Below are 16,577 nucleotides of genomic sequence, written 5' to 3' on the forward strand. Positions count from 1 at the left end.
AAAAAGATATTAAAATATTTTTAATAACACATATGGAAATGAAGGCGCCCTTATATGGGCAGTAATGGAGTCTGGTTGTCACCTAGTGAAAATGTTTGGTACTGCGCCCAAACAAAATCTCACTGAAAGCTCATTTTTTGAGATATCAACCTAAAATTTGAAACACAACTTATTCAGATTTTTGGCTTTGATTTTCTAGCAGTTTTAGAGTCGGCCAGGTTTTAAAAATATATATTTTATATAAAATATGAATAATTAATTTTTTTACATTGTACATTTTCATAAACTCAAACTTCTATAACTTTTTTTTTGTTTCACTTTCTTTATTTCACTTCAACAAAAATCTGCAAAATGTCTTCTTTAAAACAAGACCAATTTTACGTCTATACTCCAAAGCATTCTTTAATTACAACCATTTAAAGTCGAAATGTGCATTTTCATGTATATTTAAAAAAAGGGGGGTGACACTTAAAGGGTTAAATAATAATTCATACTAATAATTAAATATAAATATAAAATATATAAAAATATAAAACAAATCTAAAATAGAAAAAAAAAATTAAATAATAAATAAATAAATAAATAAATAAATAAATAAATAAATAAATAAATAAATAAATAAATAAATAAATAGAATAGAATGAATGAATGAATGAATGAAAATACTCATCTAGAAATGCCTGTTAAATAATAAAAGGAATGAGAGCAGATTGTGTACAGGTAAGGATGAGATTCATCAGCTCATCTAGTTTTCAGTACAGAGTCACTCGCTCAAACCATCACTTTTCTCCCAAGTTGACGCCCAACTTTCCCATACGCTTCCCCACAGAGAGCGGCGTGTATATTGTCTAGTGTTCAAAACATCCCTTGGACTACAATTCCCATCCAAATACATTTCAACACCAAAAACAGCATTTGTGACAATTAAAAAAATGATGTAACCATCCATAAAGCACTGTTTACACGAGCAAACTCAACCAACAGCAATTCTGTAAGCAACAGATCAGCAGATCACATCTGTGTAGAACAGTAGTCTCACTTCAAAAGGGTTATTTAGACAAATAAGACACTGCGCAATTCATTTTTAAAAGCTTTAACCAAACCACAAGGTTTTATATTCCTTATTTTAAACCCAGCTGCATTAAACACATGTCTGCTTTCAACCAGGGATCTCTGGAGAAGATAAATATATAGATTAATCATAAAGATGTGTAATAAGTAGATGAAAGCTGCTCTACTTCGTTGCAATAGCTTTGCAGATTGGCGTGTTTTGTTATTGTATCTGAAGCTCTTGTAAAGGCTCCGCCCTCTTCTGAACGGAGGCGGAGCAGCAGCTCATTTGCATTTAAAGGGACACACACAAAAACGGCGTATTTTTGTTCACACCCAAAATGGGGCAAATTTGACAAGCTATAATAAATGATCTGGGGGGTATTTTGAGCTGAAATTTCACAGACACATTCTGGAGACACCATAGATTTATATTACATCTTGTGAAAAGGGGCATAATATGTCATCTTTAAAGAAAAGCGAGGAAGAGTAAACGAAGGAAACAGAAGTATGAAGAACTGCAAGTTGATTGGTCAAACATACCCGTTATGATGTTCCCCAGTGCCTTTACTCTCCATCAGGCCACGTCTTTGGCCCATGGCCACCTCACACGCGTTCACATTGGAGTAGAGGTTGATGGGCGTGTTATAGACAGAGGGATGAGGGGCGGCAGGGGCGGTGGGGGCCGGGGGGGGAGGAGCCAGAGGAGCTGTCACTCTCGCAGGGGAGGAGGAGCCAGAGGAGGAAGTGGAGGATGAGTTGGCAAAGGGGGAGCGGCCAGAGGCAGGTTTAGGGGTGGAGCTAGGCGAGCGGTGGGCGGAGCCAGAGGAGGAGGTGGAGGACGAGTTGGCAAAGAGGGCGGGTTTAGGGGCGGAGCCACCGAGTGGGAAGGGTGGTTGAGGAGGAGGAGGCTGCTGGGAAGGAGCCGCTGGAGTGAATGCAGAAGATGCGGAGGGGATCGAGGCTTTGGGTGCGACGGGTGTCGGGGACGGGCTGATGGAGCGAACCGTACTAGCGGCCCCGCCGAAGGGCCGTGCAGTTTTATTGTACGCGCTGCTGCCCGGGGCGAGACTGGTGGCGGGTGCAGGCGTTTGGGTGATGGGCACAGGCTTTATGATCTCCAGTGGTTCCTCCTACAGGAAGTGATGAAACACATGCAACACATGCTCACGCCACAGCACACGCATGCAGGAGCCACGACCCCTCATTACAGCCTTAAACTTAAATAAATAAAAAATGCTGGGTTGTTTTAACCCAACTTTGGGTAACATGGACAAACCCAGCCGTTGGGTTAAATTTTTAACCCCAACGTTTGGGTTTGTCCATATTTGACCCAAAGTTGGGTTAAAACAACCCAGCATTTTTTTTGAGTGGGGTTGCAAATCTAATTTATTTGATTTAATCAAACCTTTTATGTTGCAAACATTATTTTTATTATTACATTAACTTAATATTGTGCATATTTTAATCTGAAATTTCTGTTAATTTATTTTTTTCTTTTAAATTTCCAAGGTTTTACAAGAACATCTTATAAATATTAGACAAATATCATAAAATTTTAGATATTCCCCACACAGCAAAAAAAAAAAAAAAAAAAAATTCAAGTTGTAAATAAAACAAATATTACAAGAAAATACTATTTCAGTTTTCATACTTCAAAGTTTCACGCTTAAATGTGCCGTTTCTTTGTAATCATTTGTGAAAATTACTAGCAATTTATGAGAAAATGGTTTCAAATTAAATTCTACACCAACTTTCTCAGCGCAGACTGTAATGAGGGGAAGCAGAAATACTCAGTTCTTCAGTCATGCAACAGATCAGGCATTTCAAACATGCTACACACGTCACATGCGTGTCCTAACCAGGCGTGATGCAAAGCCATAAATCCCACCCACCGCAACAAATGATTTGGATCAAGAGGCTTTATTGGTCACCTCATTTATAATCTGTCACAATGCACTAGGAGGCCACGCCCACAGTGAAGTCTAATTGGTCCAACTCCTGCTTCACATCACCATGTTTAAATATATGCTATTGACGAGCAATCCGTGTTTTCAGTGTTATACAGTAGAGGGCGCTATTACGCATCTTCTGAAAGAGTACAGAATCTCCTGAAGCAGAAACAAGCGATAGAAGCATTTCTGACGCAAATGTAAAATATCTCAATCATCAAACAGCATATAAATCAAAACTGCTAATGTTACTGAGTGAAATGTTGAACCCTTGAAGAGGGAACGACTGTGAAGCTTTGAGGTGTTGATGGACTCGATCGACTCCATCTGTGCTTTGATCATCGATCTGAGTCTTTGACAAAAACACAATTTATATATTTTTTATATAAGTTTACATTTTGACATCATGAATGGAGAACAACTTCTCGTCGTCAGCTACATGATGCATTATAACGAGCAATTTTTGGGGGGTAATTATGAGCACTTTATTGTACATTTAAACACACTTAGCCAGTCCTTGATACTGGAAATGCACCTAGTTAGGACACCCATTGCATGTTTATATTATGATTATTTTTGAAGGTACATACCTTTGGGGTCTCCCTTTTAATGACACTGGAAGATCTGCAAAAGACAAAACAGATGTTTAACATTGATTGTAAAACACAAAGCAACACTGAATGAATTAAAGTCAGCATGTGAATATGTAAATAACGGGACACGTTTGACAGAGAGACTCTTGATATTGTTTGAATAAGGACTCTATTCTGGCTGCCATTCAAACAAACCTCGGCTCCCACTGTACGCTACATTACACGGGCCATAAATAAAGCCGAGAGCAAACTGTGGCATTCAATCCCAGCGTCCCCTGCCATACGAGGCCAGGCAGGAATAAATACACAAGCTGTCTTCACTGTGTAAAACAACTGCAGCAGAGTTCGGTCTCTGAAGAGCCGTAATGCTTTAGTAGTGACTTATGACATTTCCAGAGGAATCTTTAGGTGTTTTGGAAGCTCTTAGGTGAATAAAACAAGCATGTTTAGTTCCCTTATTATAACTAGGGTATTTACACCCGAAACGCTTGTACAGCGTCACAGCAGCGGCTCTAAAGTACATAACTGAGCATTTCTTTACACAGACAACTATACATTTGTTTTTATAAGTTGGTTATTTATAAACTTGATAGTCTTGAAAGATTGTTTTAACATGGGGTGTGTACAACATTCGCATGTAAATAGTAAACAAACAACTAGGGCTGCTCGATTATGGAAAAAAATCATAATCACGATTATTTTGGTCAGTATTGAAATCACGATTATGTAACACGATTATTTCACATGACTTTGGGAACGTGTTGCATTTATTAAAAAGACACGGTAACACTTAACAATAATGTTAATTAGTTAACATTAGTTAATGTATTAACTAACATGAACTAACAATGAGAAATACATTTGTTACAGTATTTTATTTTTTAATGTTAGTTAATAAAAATACAGCTGTTCATTGTTTGTTCATGTTAGTTCACAGTGCATTAACTAATGTTAACAAATACAACCTTTCATTTTAATAACGTATTAGTAAATGGTGAAATTAATATTAACTAAGATTAATAAATGCTGTAGAAGTATTGTTCATTATTAGTTAATGTTAACTAAGGTAGTTAACTAATGCTAATTAATGAACCTTATTGTAAAGTGTTACCAAAGACAAAATTAGAGCGTTCTTTCAAAACAGAACATGGCAAAATAGTCGTTTTTACTCGATTGTACTATTTTGGTGATCGTTGGGAGGCGATATCGAAATTCAATTAATTGCACAGCCCTACAAACAACCAAGAAAACAGCTCCGATCATGTTGTTTCAGTCATACTTTGATATGTTGATGAGATTGCAAACAGATCTGATTAAAACAGATTAAAAAATAAATTAAAAAACCTTGCAAACTCGGGTTTGATTTACTAGTGCTAGAGCTTATTTAGGCTACCTGTCTGTGTATTACATAAACTAAAAGCAAGTTTATAAATCTGGATAGTTTTACTTTAGTTTCTTTGGTTACACTTTATTTTAAGGTGTCATTGTTACAGTGCAATTATATATTTAAGTACAGAGTAATATTAATGAACTACATGTACTTACTATAGGGTTAGGGTAGGATTAGGGTTTAGTTGAGGGTTAGTTGCATGTAATAATGCATAATTTACTGTTATTACTATGGTAAGTACACGTAACATATGTACTGTAACAAGGATACTGTAAAATAAAGTGTTACTTTTTTTAATACACCATACTTTCACCCAAACTAAATTAATTACAACTTTTTTGACATCCTCCAGTTCTTGTTAAAGCACACACTACACTACATGCATATTCTGTGCACTTTGAGCACTTTTTGTGGGAAATCATATTTGGTTTAATTTGTCCGTCAAAAGTGTGCTTTCACTTTAATTGAGTGTGAGCAGCGCAGTAAAAATACGCTTGCGGTGTGAAATACGCTTGCACGTAGGCAGACACCGAGTGTGTGACCATACACTCACACAAATGTGATTACGTCAAATTTGAACTCGCACGTTCTCAAAGAATGGTTGCATATGCCTGAAGCCCTGAAACAATCATTTAAATCCAGCCGTGTTCCCATCATCGTGACCCAAACACAATCTGACTGTGTGTCAGCAAACCTCCAGTGAAAGTGCATCAGGGTTTGTGCATTTGGAGATGTTTTGTTTTTCAAGAACTCACAGACATACTTTATGTTCTGGTTTATCAGTGCATTCTCGTCACACTGTCTAGACGGCTTCATTCGTCCTCATTAATCAACATCACATCCGACACGACCTCCACATTCCTCATAAACAACCTCCGTCCTCAAAACAGGCGACAAACAGGCCTTTGCTTCCTACAGAACTGCTGTGGCGCTGCGGATTCGCTCCGCGTCCTCAATCGCTTCCATATTAGGAAAGCCGAGCAGTTTCTGCAAGGCCGGTTCTTTTGTGCCAGACGGTCCGACTTGTGTTATAATAAGGAGCAAAGGTGGAGTGCTGGGAACACTAAGAAAACACTTGCACAAGGAAGTTAAAGGCGCTCACACAAAGAGCAAGAATCAACACTCATGGGACAAACATGAACAGAAGCAGCGGAGAGGAAGCGGATCTAGCTTTAAAGAATGATCCTGCTTCCTCTACCACTGCTTTTACACACATATATATTGTTTTGTTTTATTTTATTAAATGGAAAATAAAATTAATTTTGTATTTGAATGTACCAGGATCATTCTTCAAAGACAAGATCTGCAAGTTGACTGTATGCTTACTCTCTGCTGGTTTAATTTTATTATTTTTTTTTTATAGTTTCTTTTCTTTAAATGTAAGATAATAATAAATAAAATAAAATAAAATGAAATAAAATAAAATATTAAACATTTAATTAAAAATAAAGTACACCTTTTAAAGAACACAATGAAAGCGAACAGGACACTCCAGGAAAAGCTTTCACAAACACGCCGTTTTGCCCCAGGGTTTGATACTGACGGGACACGCTGGGAAAAATGCAGGCGGCAGAGAAAAACTCCACAAGCCAAAATAAACAGAACGACTCGTGACATGAAACTGAGACACTGCTGTTTTCTGCTCTGTACCAATCACTTACAAACACCCTTTGCAATAAATATACACAAACAGTTCATTTGTTTTTATTTGAAATTAATTATGAATGACTACAGACTAACCCTAAAAGGAAAATAAATAAATAAAATAAATACAAAAATAAAAATAAACTTTAAAATGAAAACAAAACAAAAATAACAAAATAACAAAAATTAAAAAATTAAATAAAATATGAACAATATAAAATTATATAAAAAAAACAAAAACAAATATATAAAAGCAAAACAAAATAAAAACAAACTAAAAAGCATAACATACAAAACAACAACAGAAATAAAAAATAAAAACATCAAAATAAAAGACAAAATATATATCAATTAAAAAATTAAATAAATTAAAATAAAATATTAAATAAAATGCAAAACAAAAACAACAAAATATAAAATGTTAAATAAAACAACAAAATCAAAACAAAATACAAAAATAAAATAACAACAATAAAATATAAAATAAAAACAACAAAATTAAAACAAAAAATAATAAAAGAAAAGAAAAAAAGTTGAATAAAAACAAAAAAATAAAATAAAAATGGAAAATAAATAAATAATAAAACAAACAAATGAACACCTAAAATAAAGCTCTAATCAAAGCCATGAGCACAGTATGTTTCCTCATATCACACACAAACACAAACAGATGCTTCATGATGTCTTCGGCATACGGTGAGCCTGAGGAGGAAGATGAATAAAGTCAGCCGGGAACGGCGAGCTGTTATTCAGCTTATAAAGCTCTGATGTCAAATACCTGCATTTCCATCCTCTGACAGAGAAAATGGCTTTTCCTTTCACGTTCCTTCCACACCGCCACAACTAATATACACCAAATGACATTTCAAGAGATTCATTATCAACTCCAGCGGGATCCACTGGAAATGGACTCGCAAATAAAAACATCATATATAACAGGATGAAATGATAAATAATGCGAAATAGGGACGTGATCATACAGGCTGAAATGTTTGAAACCGAATACAGAGTGTAACTTCTTCATCTTTACTGATGCTCAGTCAGACAATGTTCAAATATTTGTATAAATAGTTATTAATATATAAATAATTAGCCACAATAAATAATTGTACCACACTCTGCATAAATATAATCAATATAAATATTATCAACATCAGTAACAACATTTTTATGTTGTAACTGTTGAAGTATAATGATAGTTTTGGATATTATATAACTGTAACCATTTCGTCTTATTTATTTTTTGACGATATAAAGACAAATAAATTGAATATATACAATTCAATAAATACATATTTTAATATTTAATAAATAAGTAAATAATATTTTATGTTGTCATTGTAATAGAATGAATATACATAGAATAAAAAAATAAAAATTAAATTAAATTAAACAAAATTAAATAAAATAAAACAATATAATAAAATATAAAAACAAAACTGTTGTCAGCTTGAGAGCATATTTTTGTTAGTAGCTAATAGTGTAGCAAAATTAATAAAAATATAAATAAAAAAATTAAATGAAATATTAAAATCAAATAAAATAAAATAAAATAAAATAAAAAAAAATAAAAAAAGTCATGATAAAATTAATGGACACCTCTGAAAAACATTGATCAATCTCTAAAGTTGATTTGGTCAGAAGTGGCTGCGAGACTGAGCAGAAAGAGTGATGTGAAAAGGGGAAATGACATCATGCACGAGGCCTGTGGCGTGACCTCGGATCACAACGCCTCGCCAGCCATTCAACAGCTGATCCGTGTGATGAACACACCGAGCGTCAGCTCCACGGGTGTGCCATGGAAACCTCATATATCGCTTCATGTGGAGCTTTCCAGAAAACCACAGCGAGCCAAACAACGCCTCAGAGAGACACGCTATCTGTGTTTCAGCTCAGAGATTTACAGAAGAATCATGTGCATTATCATGTGCACTAGTTTAAGAGCCTCCTGACGTGATCTTCCCTAAATAGAGAACACAGCGTAGGACACTTAATGTGACGACTTCAGCAGTTTTTGCACATGCATTTTCCTGCGTATCCAAACATTACTCCATAATGCTGGATCAGTTTCACGTCTTTAGCTGAAGAATGAACGATCCTGCAAAACAGGAGGGCTTCGTACAGAATCACCTCGTAAACTCAGTTTATTAAAGCGATACGTTAGTGTGTGTTAAAGGAACGATTACACCGCTAAAGCAGAGACTTTCAGGAGTGTGGAGCAGTCGAGCATCTTTCATTTTTAAACGCTGATGCTTTTCTGCTTACAGAAACACACGATTCAAGCATGATTAAAGTCATCATGAAATAAAGATTAACACGTTTAGCTGCACATCGTTCATCATTCAGTCATGTAGAAACATGAAATGTCACATTATGGGTACGTGTATTCGTACCGGACCGTTTCGGTACAGGGCTTTCGGTTCGGTGCACGTGTGTACCGAATGACTGAATGCAATATTTTGTGTGCGGAACATAGGTACATTTTCGTGTTTCCACACGAACATATTAAGTGGCGGAAGTCTCCGCGTTCAGCGCAAATCCCGCCCTGCAGCTGATTCTAATGTTTTACCCGTCGTCACTGTAACCTAAACCAATGAAATAGACTGCAGGGCGAAAAACAACTTTTCCGCTCCGTGTGCGCCGCCGCACTCTCCGCGCGCGTGTGTGTGTGTGTGTGTGTCGGCCCGCTGCGCTCTCTGCTCAGTGTTCGAGTCCGTGTTTGCGCTGCGCGTTCTGCTGTGTCGTTAACGGCCCAAACACTCCAATCATGTACCGATCACGCACTGGAAAAGCAAAGTCCGCTCAAATAAGGTGAAATTTCTCTGTAGTACACTTCTGTTTGCTGAGCTGGTATAGTTATGCTGGCAACAATGGTAAAATGACCTGCTCTGATCACATGCTCTGATCACATGCTCTGGTAATAATAGCTTTGGACTATAGCTTTGGACTATATTTTATTTTGATAATTAGTAAAAATCTTAAATTGATTATGTTGATTGATTATTGAAAAATAATACTACATTGATATATTTATGTTTAATATTATTTTAATATAGGGCTATTTTCTGTTACTTTTTCCCCGTGTTTCATTTAATTAGGTGATTTATAAGTTTAATTATTGATGATTACAAGCTTGGAGGAATTGCAATTAATTACAGCAAATTGTGTAATTAATTAGTTCTTTTTTTTTTTTTTGATTCCCAGCCTTAATTTTTAAATATGAGCAGGCCTACAAGCTGGGATTGGTAATGCTGCACTGTAATCATAGTTATTTATTTATATTTTTCATTATATTTTATTATGTGATATTGGTTTGAGACTGAGAGTATTTTATTTAGTGGAGAACTTCGCAGCAGTATTTTATTTCTTATTCTTTTTTTTATTTTATATATATTATTATATTTTATTAAAAAGTGTTTAAAAAAGTGTAAACAAATTGTTAAAAAAAAGTTTATAGTAATAAACAACCTGCAGTTTAATGTTTGCATTTCTTTCCCTTACTGTACCGAAAATAAACCGAACCGTGACTTTAAAACCGAGGTACGTACCGAACCGTGATTTTTGTGTACCGTTACACCCCTAATATATATATATATATATATATATATATATATATATATATATATATATATATATATATATATATATATATATATATATATATATATATATATATATATATATATATATATATATATATATATATATATATGAACATATATATATGAACTAAATTAATAACCTTTTTACAACAAAAAATGAACTATCACTGAACTTACTTAACTGGACTGTGATGCTATTTTCTTAGAAACAAACTTTGTAGCATTATTTTCCTGTTATCACTGTAAAAAGCGCTTTATAAATAAAATTGACTTTTTTTACTTCATGTATTAAATGATGTATATTATGTTAATTTTCTAACCACTCCAAGGGTTAATAACATTCATCGGTCACTCCACCAGCATGACATCAGTCTAAGCGGTGGCATAATGGAAAGCAGGACTTCCAGTTCATTTCAGAGGGAACAAGCGTCTGTGTTGGGAATCAGAGCGGAGCGCGAGAGAGTTCAGACCTCAGACACACACGGTCACTGGTTTTCCTGTGTCGTAAAGGTCTAAAACACCAACTTTGTTCTGCTTTAACAGTTCCTCTTAACACCCACATGCTAGACTTTCAACACAGGGTTTCAATCACTATTTCTCACAAATACGGCCCTTCTTCTGGTGTTCGTCTCTCGATGGAAACGCACAAGCATAAATCTCTCAACTTTAAACAAACTAGACCATGTTCATGCACTTTAAGAGCAATACACTATATAGTTTTTTTTTATATTAAAGTATTAAATACTAAAATATATAAATATATATATATATATATATATATATATATATATATATATATATATATATATATATATATATATATTACACTTTTTTTACTATATATAAAGTAAATTAAAACAATTAACAACAAAAGTAATATACAAAAAATAAACAATAATACTACTAATAAAAACAAAATATAAAACAAAAAATAAGAGAATGTACATTTTGTTTATAAAATAAATATAACAAAATAAAATACACATTGATATAAACAAGAAAACAACAAAAAAACAGGTTTTTCCATCTATTCTAATCTGTTAAATTACTGGTCTATATAAATTCACAATATAATGACTATAGACTTTATTAATTTATAGTATTTACATATATGTTATATCAAAAATAGTGCACAGTAAAATGTAATAATAAAACAAATAGTAATAAAATAAAATAAAATAAAATAAAAATAACAAACGGGTTGTTCCATGTATTCTAATCGGTTTAATTATTGGTCTGTATATAGAATATGACAAAATAAAATACAAACATTACAGGTGATCTTGCTTCATTGGTGATTCACTTGTATCCCTTTTGCACCAAAAGGGTTTTCATGTTAGATCAAGTTTTCACTGATTTGAGAGCCGAACCACAATAGCCTTTTCGTCAGTGCAAATGCATGGAAAGGTTCCAGATTGGGTGCTGTGTTGACGGAAAAGGATATTTGATGATCAGGAACAAACAAAACCTAGTTTCTTCTGCACATACCCCTTAACAACAGAGTTTTACTGTGGGCAAAAACAGCCGTCACAACCCTGAACCTCCCAGAAGCTGCTGCGCCGGCAGGTGACGGTGGTTTTCAGGACAGAGAGAGAGAAACACATGAGCCGCTGCTCCTGCAAACCTGTCCCAAACCTCAGGCGCCGCTCTGTACACATATTTTAAACAGCACTTTATGAATACGGTCTGGAAACATCCTTAAGAAAACAAGGAAGGGGAGCAACATGTGGTCTGAAACGAATTGAAGACGTTGACGCAAAACAAAACGGTACAAATTTTGGTTTGGATGTGGAGGGCGAGCGCTGGAGGGGGACGAATGGAAATCTGCACCAGTCTTTTGATTCATCCAGTGCAGATCAACACAGCTTGGGCTGTCTGAAGATCTGAAGAGACCAAACAGAGAACGGGTCACTTACGTCAAGAGCGTTGATTTCAATCGCTGGTCATTTTCAGACTGAAAGACATTGATGTCATATTGGATCAGATTGATCAAGGATTATGAGGAATTGCAAAGCAATTTTTGTGTCAGAGCACATTTGATACGCAGTGATTGATAAGCCACATTAAATTATCAGTTCATCCAGAAATGTTGTTTATGTTTGTGCAGCAGTCGTTCACGAGAGGCTGCCACTTTACTTTCGTTTTGTTGTTTATTTTAATGCGTGTTAAAGTCCTCCTGTGGTGAAAACCAATGTTTTAATGTTATTTATATGTCTATGTGGTGTTTTTAATATGCTTTAAGACAAACCATGTGTAAATTCATAAGTCGACACCATTGCTGAGTATTTTCTCCTTAAAATTCGGTGAAATCACAGGCGGTCATCATCGATAATGGGCGGGGCTCATTTGCATATTCATAGAACCGTGTATACTAAATGAGGCAACCGTGTATACCAAATGATTTGCTCGCAGCGCCTGAGAAGCCCCGTGGTGAGGAGCAGAGAGTTCCTCAGAGTTGGAGTAAATCACTCCGCAGAAGTAGCAGTGCTTCGCCTTCTGAGAATATAGTTCCCAGTGTGTGTACGGTTAGAAGATGGCTGTGTCTCATGTGACCTTGTTATTTGTACACACTGTGACTAAACAAATCACAACATGTAAATAGGAAAATGTTGGCTTTATTTTGTCACCATATTGGGAGCAGTATGCTAGCTGGAGCCGCTTACCTTCAGTCTTTGTGCTAAGCTAGGCTAGCGGTGGGTGCGTCAGACAGAGTTACGGCACGCACGGAGATGAGAAGGGTATGAGTGGACTTATCTAACTCTGGGGGATACGGTGAATAAGATAAAGTCCCAAAAAGTCGGCGTGTTCCTTTAACTCTTCTCAGACTCTCAATATTTATACTCAAACATTTCAGAAACACGTACAGACATGCTGGTTATTAAGCAGCGAGTTACGGCTGAGGTGAGACCTGTCCCGCACTGATCTGGGTGGCTCTCTGGGATCTCAGAGTAAACGCTGCGCTCTTAATGTGATGTTATCTTAATAGTAAAGCTTAAGTGCTGTTTGATGGCCTTTGCAGACTCACTGACAAATGTTCAACAGCTATGAAAATGCCACTAAAAGACTTTAATGGGAGATTCCAGAGCTCTTGCACAATCTCTCTTCCCTAAATTTCCTTTCAAAGGGCTCATAACTCCAGAATATGAGCCGTTCCTTTTGCTGCACTGAAAGAGGTGCTTCGTTTCAAACTAAATCTTAAAAATTCAAATCTACAGTTTTTAATTAATCTGTCTATGGTCAACACACATTTACAGACATTTACTGGAATAAATCATGTATAAATAAACAAACACAGCCATCATTTACTTCAGCCTCTCACAAAATAAATCTTGCAATGGAAATAATTGAAATGGATAAGGTCCAGCTGCAAAAATGACAAAAAGCATCATAAAAGGGGTATTTATGACTATATTCCAGGACATATGAATGCATAAACTGTCTGTTCTCCACACAGTCTTATTTATTTACGGCCTTTTCCAGAGATTGACACCATTTATCCATATTCACTTTTATTTTGTATAAAATTAAAGCATTTAGATCTTGCAATCTAGAAATTTGCATGCTACCCTCATGGGTTTGATAAAAATGCATTCCTTGAATGCAATGCAAGTCGCTATAAATATAATTATTCTGAAGAAGAAGAAAAGGTCTGGAATGTCATGAGGGTGAGTAAATGATGAGTTAACGATGCACTAGTCCTTTAATTGTAATTCGGCAACCCTAGACTGAATGTCTAACACTAATAACTGACAATTAATGAGCAAAACTATAATTAAAGATTCAGTGTCCAGGACACTCGCTCAACCCTCAGAATGATGTGCCATTAAACAGGCTGAAACACCAAAGCCGCTCGACCCGAACATCTTGACTGCATTAGATCCTGCGTGTCCCGTGATGGGAAGACACAAACCCGGCCAAGAACTGCATAAACCAAACAAATCTTCTCCTCTGAGGCACCGCTGTCATATTTACACAATTCATGATCGTATCTGGACAACCATGAGTTCGCTTTCAATGAAGGTTCTGCATGAACTTTGAGAAGAGGCAGTTTTGAGGATACACTAGAGGTCAACAGAATGGAGTAAATAATAATTATTAATACGTTTTTTTGTTTTTGAAAGTCTGTTCTGCTCACCAAGGTTGTAAAAAATATAAAAATGTAAAAATAGTGAAATATTATTACAATGTAAAACGGCTGTTTTCTATGTGAATATATAGTAAAGTGTAATTTATTCCTGTGATCAAAGCTGAATTTTAACTGGATGAAGGTGCGTGAACCCACTGTGACAGAATGGACACAGACTGAAACAGATATACATGTTTGAGAAGATGACAGCAGACTTGCAGTTGAAATCTGACATTTTTCGCACTAATTGAAAATTTGCTTGAAATAAATAGATTTAATCTGTTAATGTTTGAACAATGCAGATAATGTACTGGTATGTGGTGTATTCTCTGAAGTGCTGTCAAGGATTTGTGTATTTATTTTAACTTTATTTGTTGTTGTTTTCTTTTTTCTTTTTTTTTTAAAGTTCAATAAAAACACAGTTCAAAAAAAAAAAAAATCGAAGCTGAATTTTCAGCATCATTACTCCAGTCTTCAGTGTCACATGATCCTTCAGAAATCACTCTAATATGATTTGATGATCAAGAGACATTTATGATTATAACCAATATTGAAAACAGTTATTTTTGAGGAAACCATGATTCATTTTATATTATTCAGGATTCTTTGATGAATAGAAAGTTCGAAAGAAAATAATTTATTTTAAATAGAAATCTTTTGTGATATTATTAATGTCTTTACTGTCCTTTATGAATTTCTTTTCTTCAAAACTTTCTTAGCCAAAACTTTTTTAAATTGCAGTGTTTCCACAAAAATATGAATCCGCACAATTGTTTTCAACACTGATAATAATCATAAATGTTTCTTAAGCATCAAATCATCATATTAGAGTGATTTCTGAAGGATCATGTGACACTGAAGACTGGAGTAATGATGCTGAGAATTCAGCTTTGATCACAGGAATAAATTACACTTTACTAGATATTCACAACAGCTATTTAACATAATAATATTTCACTATTTTTACTAAATAAATACAGCCTCGGTGAGCAGAAGAGACTTCTTTCAAAAACAAAACAAAAAATCTTAATTATTCCAAACCACTGACAGGTAGTGTAGATAATCAAGGACTCCCACAAACACTAACATGCACAAGAATTTTCCAGTGTCCATCACAGTTTGGTGATTGTATTCCAATCTGCCAGGTATTAAGACTTATTCGTGATGTAATGCAATATCCATTTATATCTGCATGTCCAAGCCAAACTTCTGGGTGCCATGAGACATTGACAGCTGAAAAGTCATTGAAGAAATATTGTGTGTGTGTGTGTGTGTGTGTGTGTGTGTGTGTGTGTGTGTGTGTGTGTGTGTGTGTGTGTGTGTGTGTGTGTGTGTGTGTGTGTGTGTGTGTGTGTGTGTGTGTGTGTGTGTGTGTGTGTGTGTGTGTGTGTGTGTGTGTGTGTGTGTGTGTGTGTGTGTGTGTGTGTGTGTGTGTGTGTGTGTGTGTGTGTGTGTGTGTGTGTGTGTGTGTGTGTGTGTGTGTGTGTGTGTGTGTGTGTGTGTGTGTGTGTGTGTGTGTGTGTGTGTGTGTGTGTGTGTGTGTGTGTGTGTGTGTGTGTGTGTGTGTGTGTGTGTGTGTGTGTGTGTGTGTGTGTGTGTGTGTGTGTGTGTGTGTGTGTGTGTGTGTGTGTGTGTGTGTGTGTGTGTGTGTGTGTGTGTGTGTGTGTGTGTGTGTGTGTGTGTGTGTGTGTGTGTGTGTGTGTGTGTGTGTGTGTGTGTGTGTGTGTGTGTCTTACCTCAGCAGTGAGAAGCAGTGAGAGGTTTAGGTTCCCCGTACAAGCTTTGATTTTGTTCTGGGCTTCCAGGTGGGTCATTCCCTCTGTGGCGATGCCATCGATAGACAGAACGACGTCCCCAACGCTGATCTTGGCTTTAGCTGCCTTTCCTCCATCTGTCAGCTGCATCAAACACAAACACACACAGTTCAGAAACAAACTTCTACACAACCCTAGGTGTCATCGCTATATTCTTGCGGAGCTGAAAGGGTAATTGATTTGGAACCACATTCATAAGCAATAACACAAATCATACTTCTCACGTGACGTGCACAAGAGATCGATTGCAATAGAGTTTCACTCATAATCCAGTGAGCTCAATCTGATTCATCAGATTCATTAAAAAGATTCATTTTACAAATCAGAGTGAATGCAAATGTAAATCCAGTCTGTTTCTCACCCAAATGAGTTAAAGAAGTTTGAACACCTTAGTTACCTTTTATTG

At 35.7% G+C, this 16,577-nt stretch overlaps 2 protein-coding genes across 2 annotated transcripts in view; both read right to left on the bottom strand.

Annotated features, from left to right (window-relative positions):
- Positions 1–16,577, bottom strand: part of bmpr1bb (bone morphogenetic protein receptor, type IBb) — a 283,072-nt gene that overhangs the window by 143,089 nt on the left and 123,406 nt on the right. The window lies entirely within an intron of this gene.
- The window catches only part of pdlim5b (PDZ and LIM domain 5b), an 84,684-nt gene that overhangs the window by 35,227 nt on the left and 32,880 nt on the right, over positions 1–16,577 (bottom strand). Inside the window, exons 3-4 of the mRNA XM_079860749.1 lie at positions 16,094–16,255; positions 1,594–2,183 (exon numbers count right to left, since the gene is read on the bottom strand). Of these exons, the coding sequence (XP_079716875.1) occupies positions 1,594–2,183; positions 16,094–16,255 (752 nt within the window). The remainder of the gene's footprint in view (positions 1–1,593; positions 2,184–16,093; positions 16,256–16,577) is intronic.

Source organism: Squalius cephalus (assembly GCF_949319135.1).
Source record: "Squalius cephalus genome assembly, chromosome: 24".
NCBI classification, from domain to species: Eukaryota; Metazoa; Chordata; class Actinopteri; order Cypriniformes; family Leuciscidae; genus Squalius; species Squalius cephalus.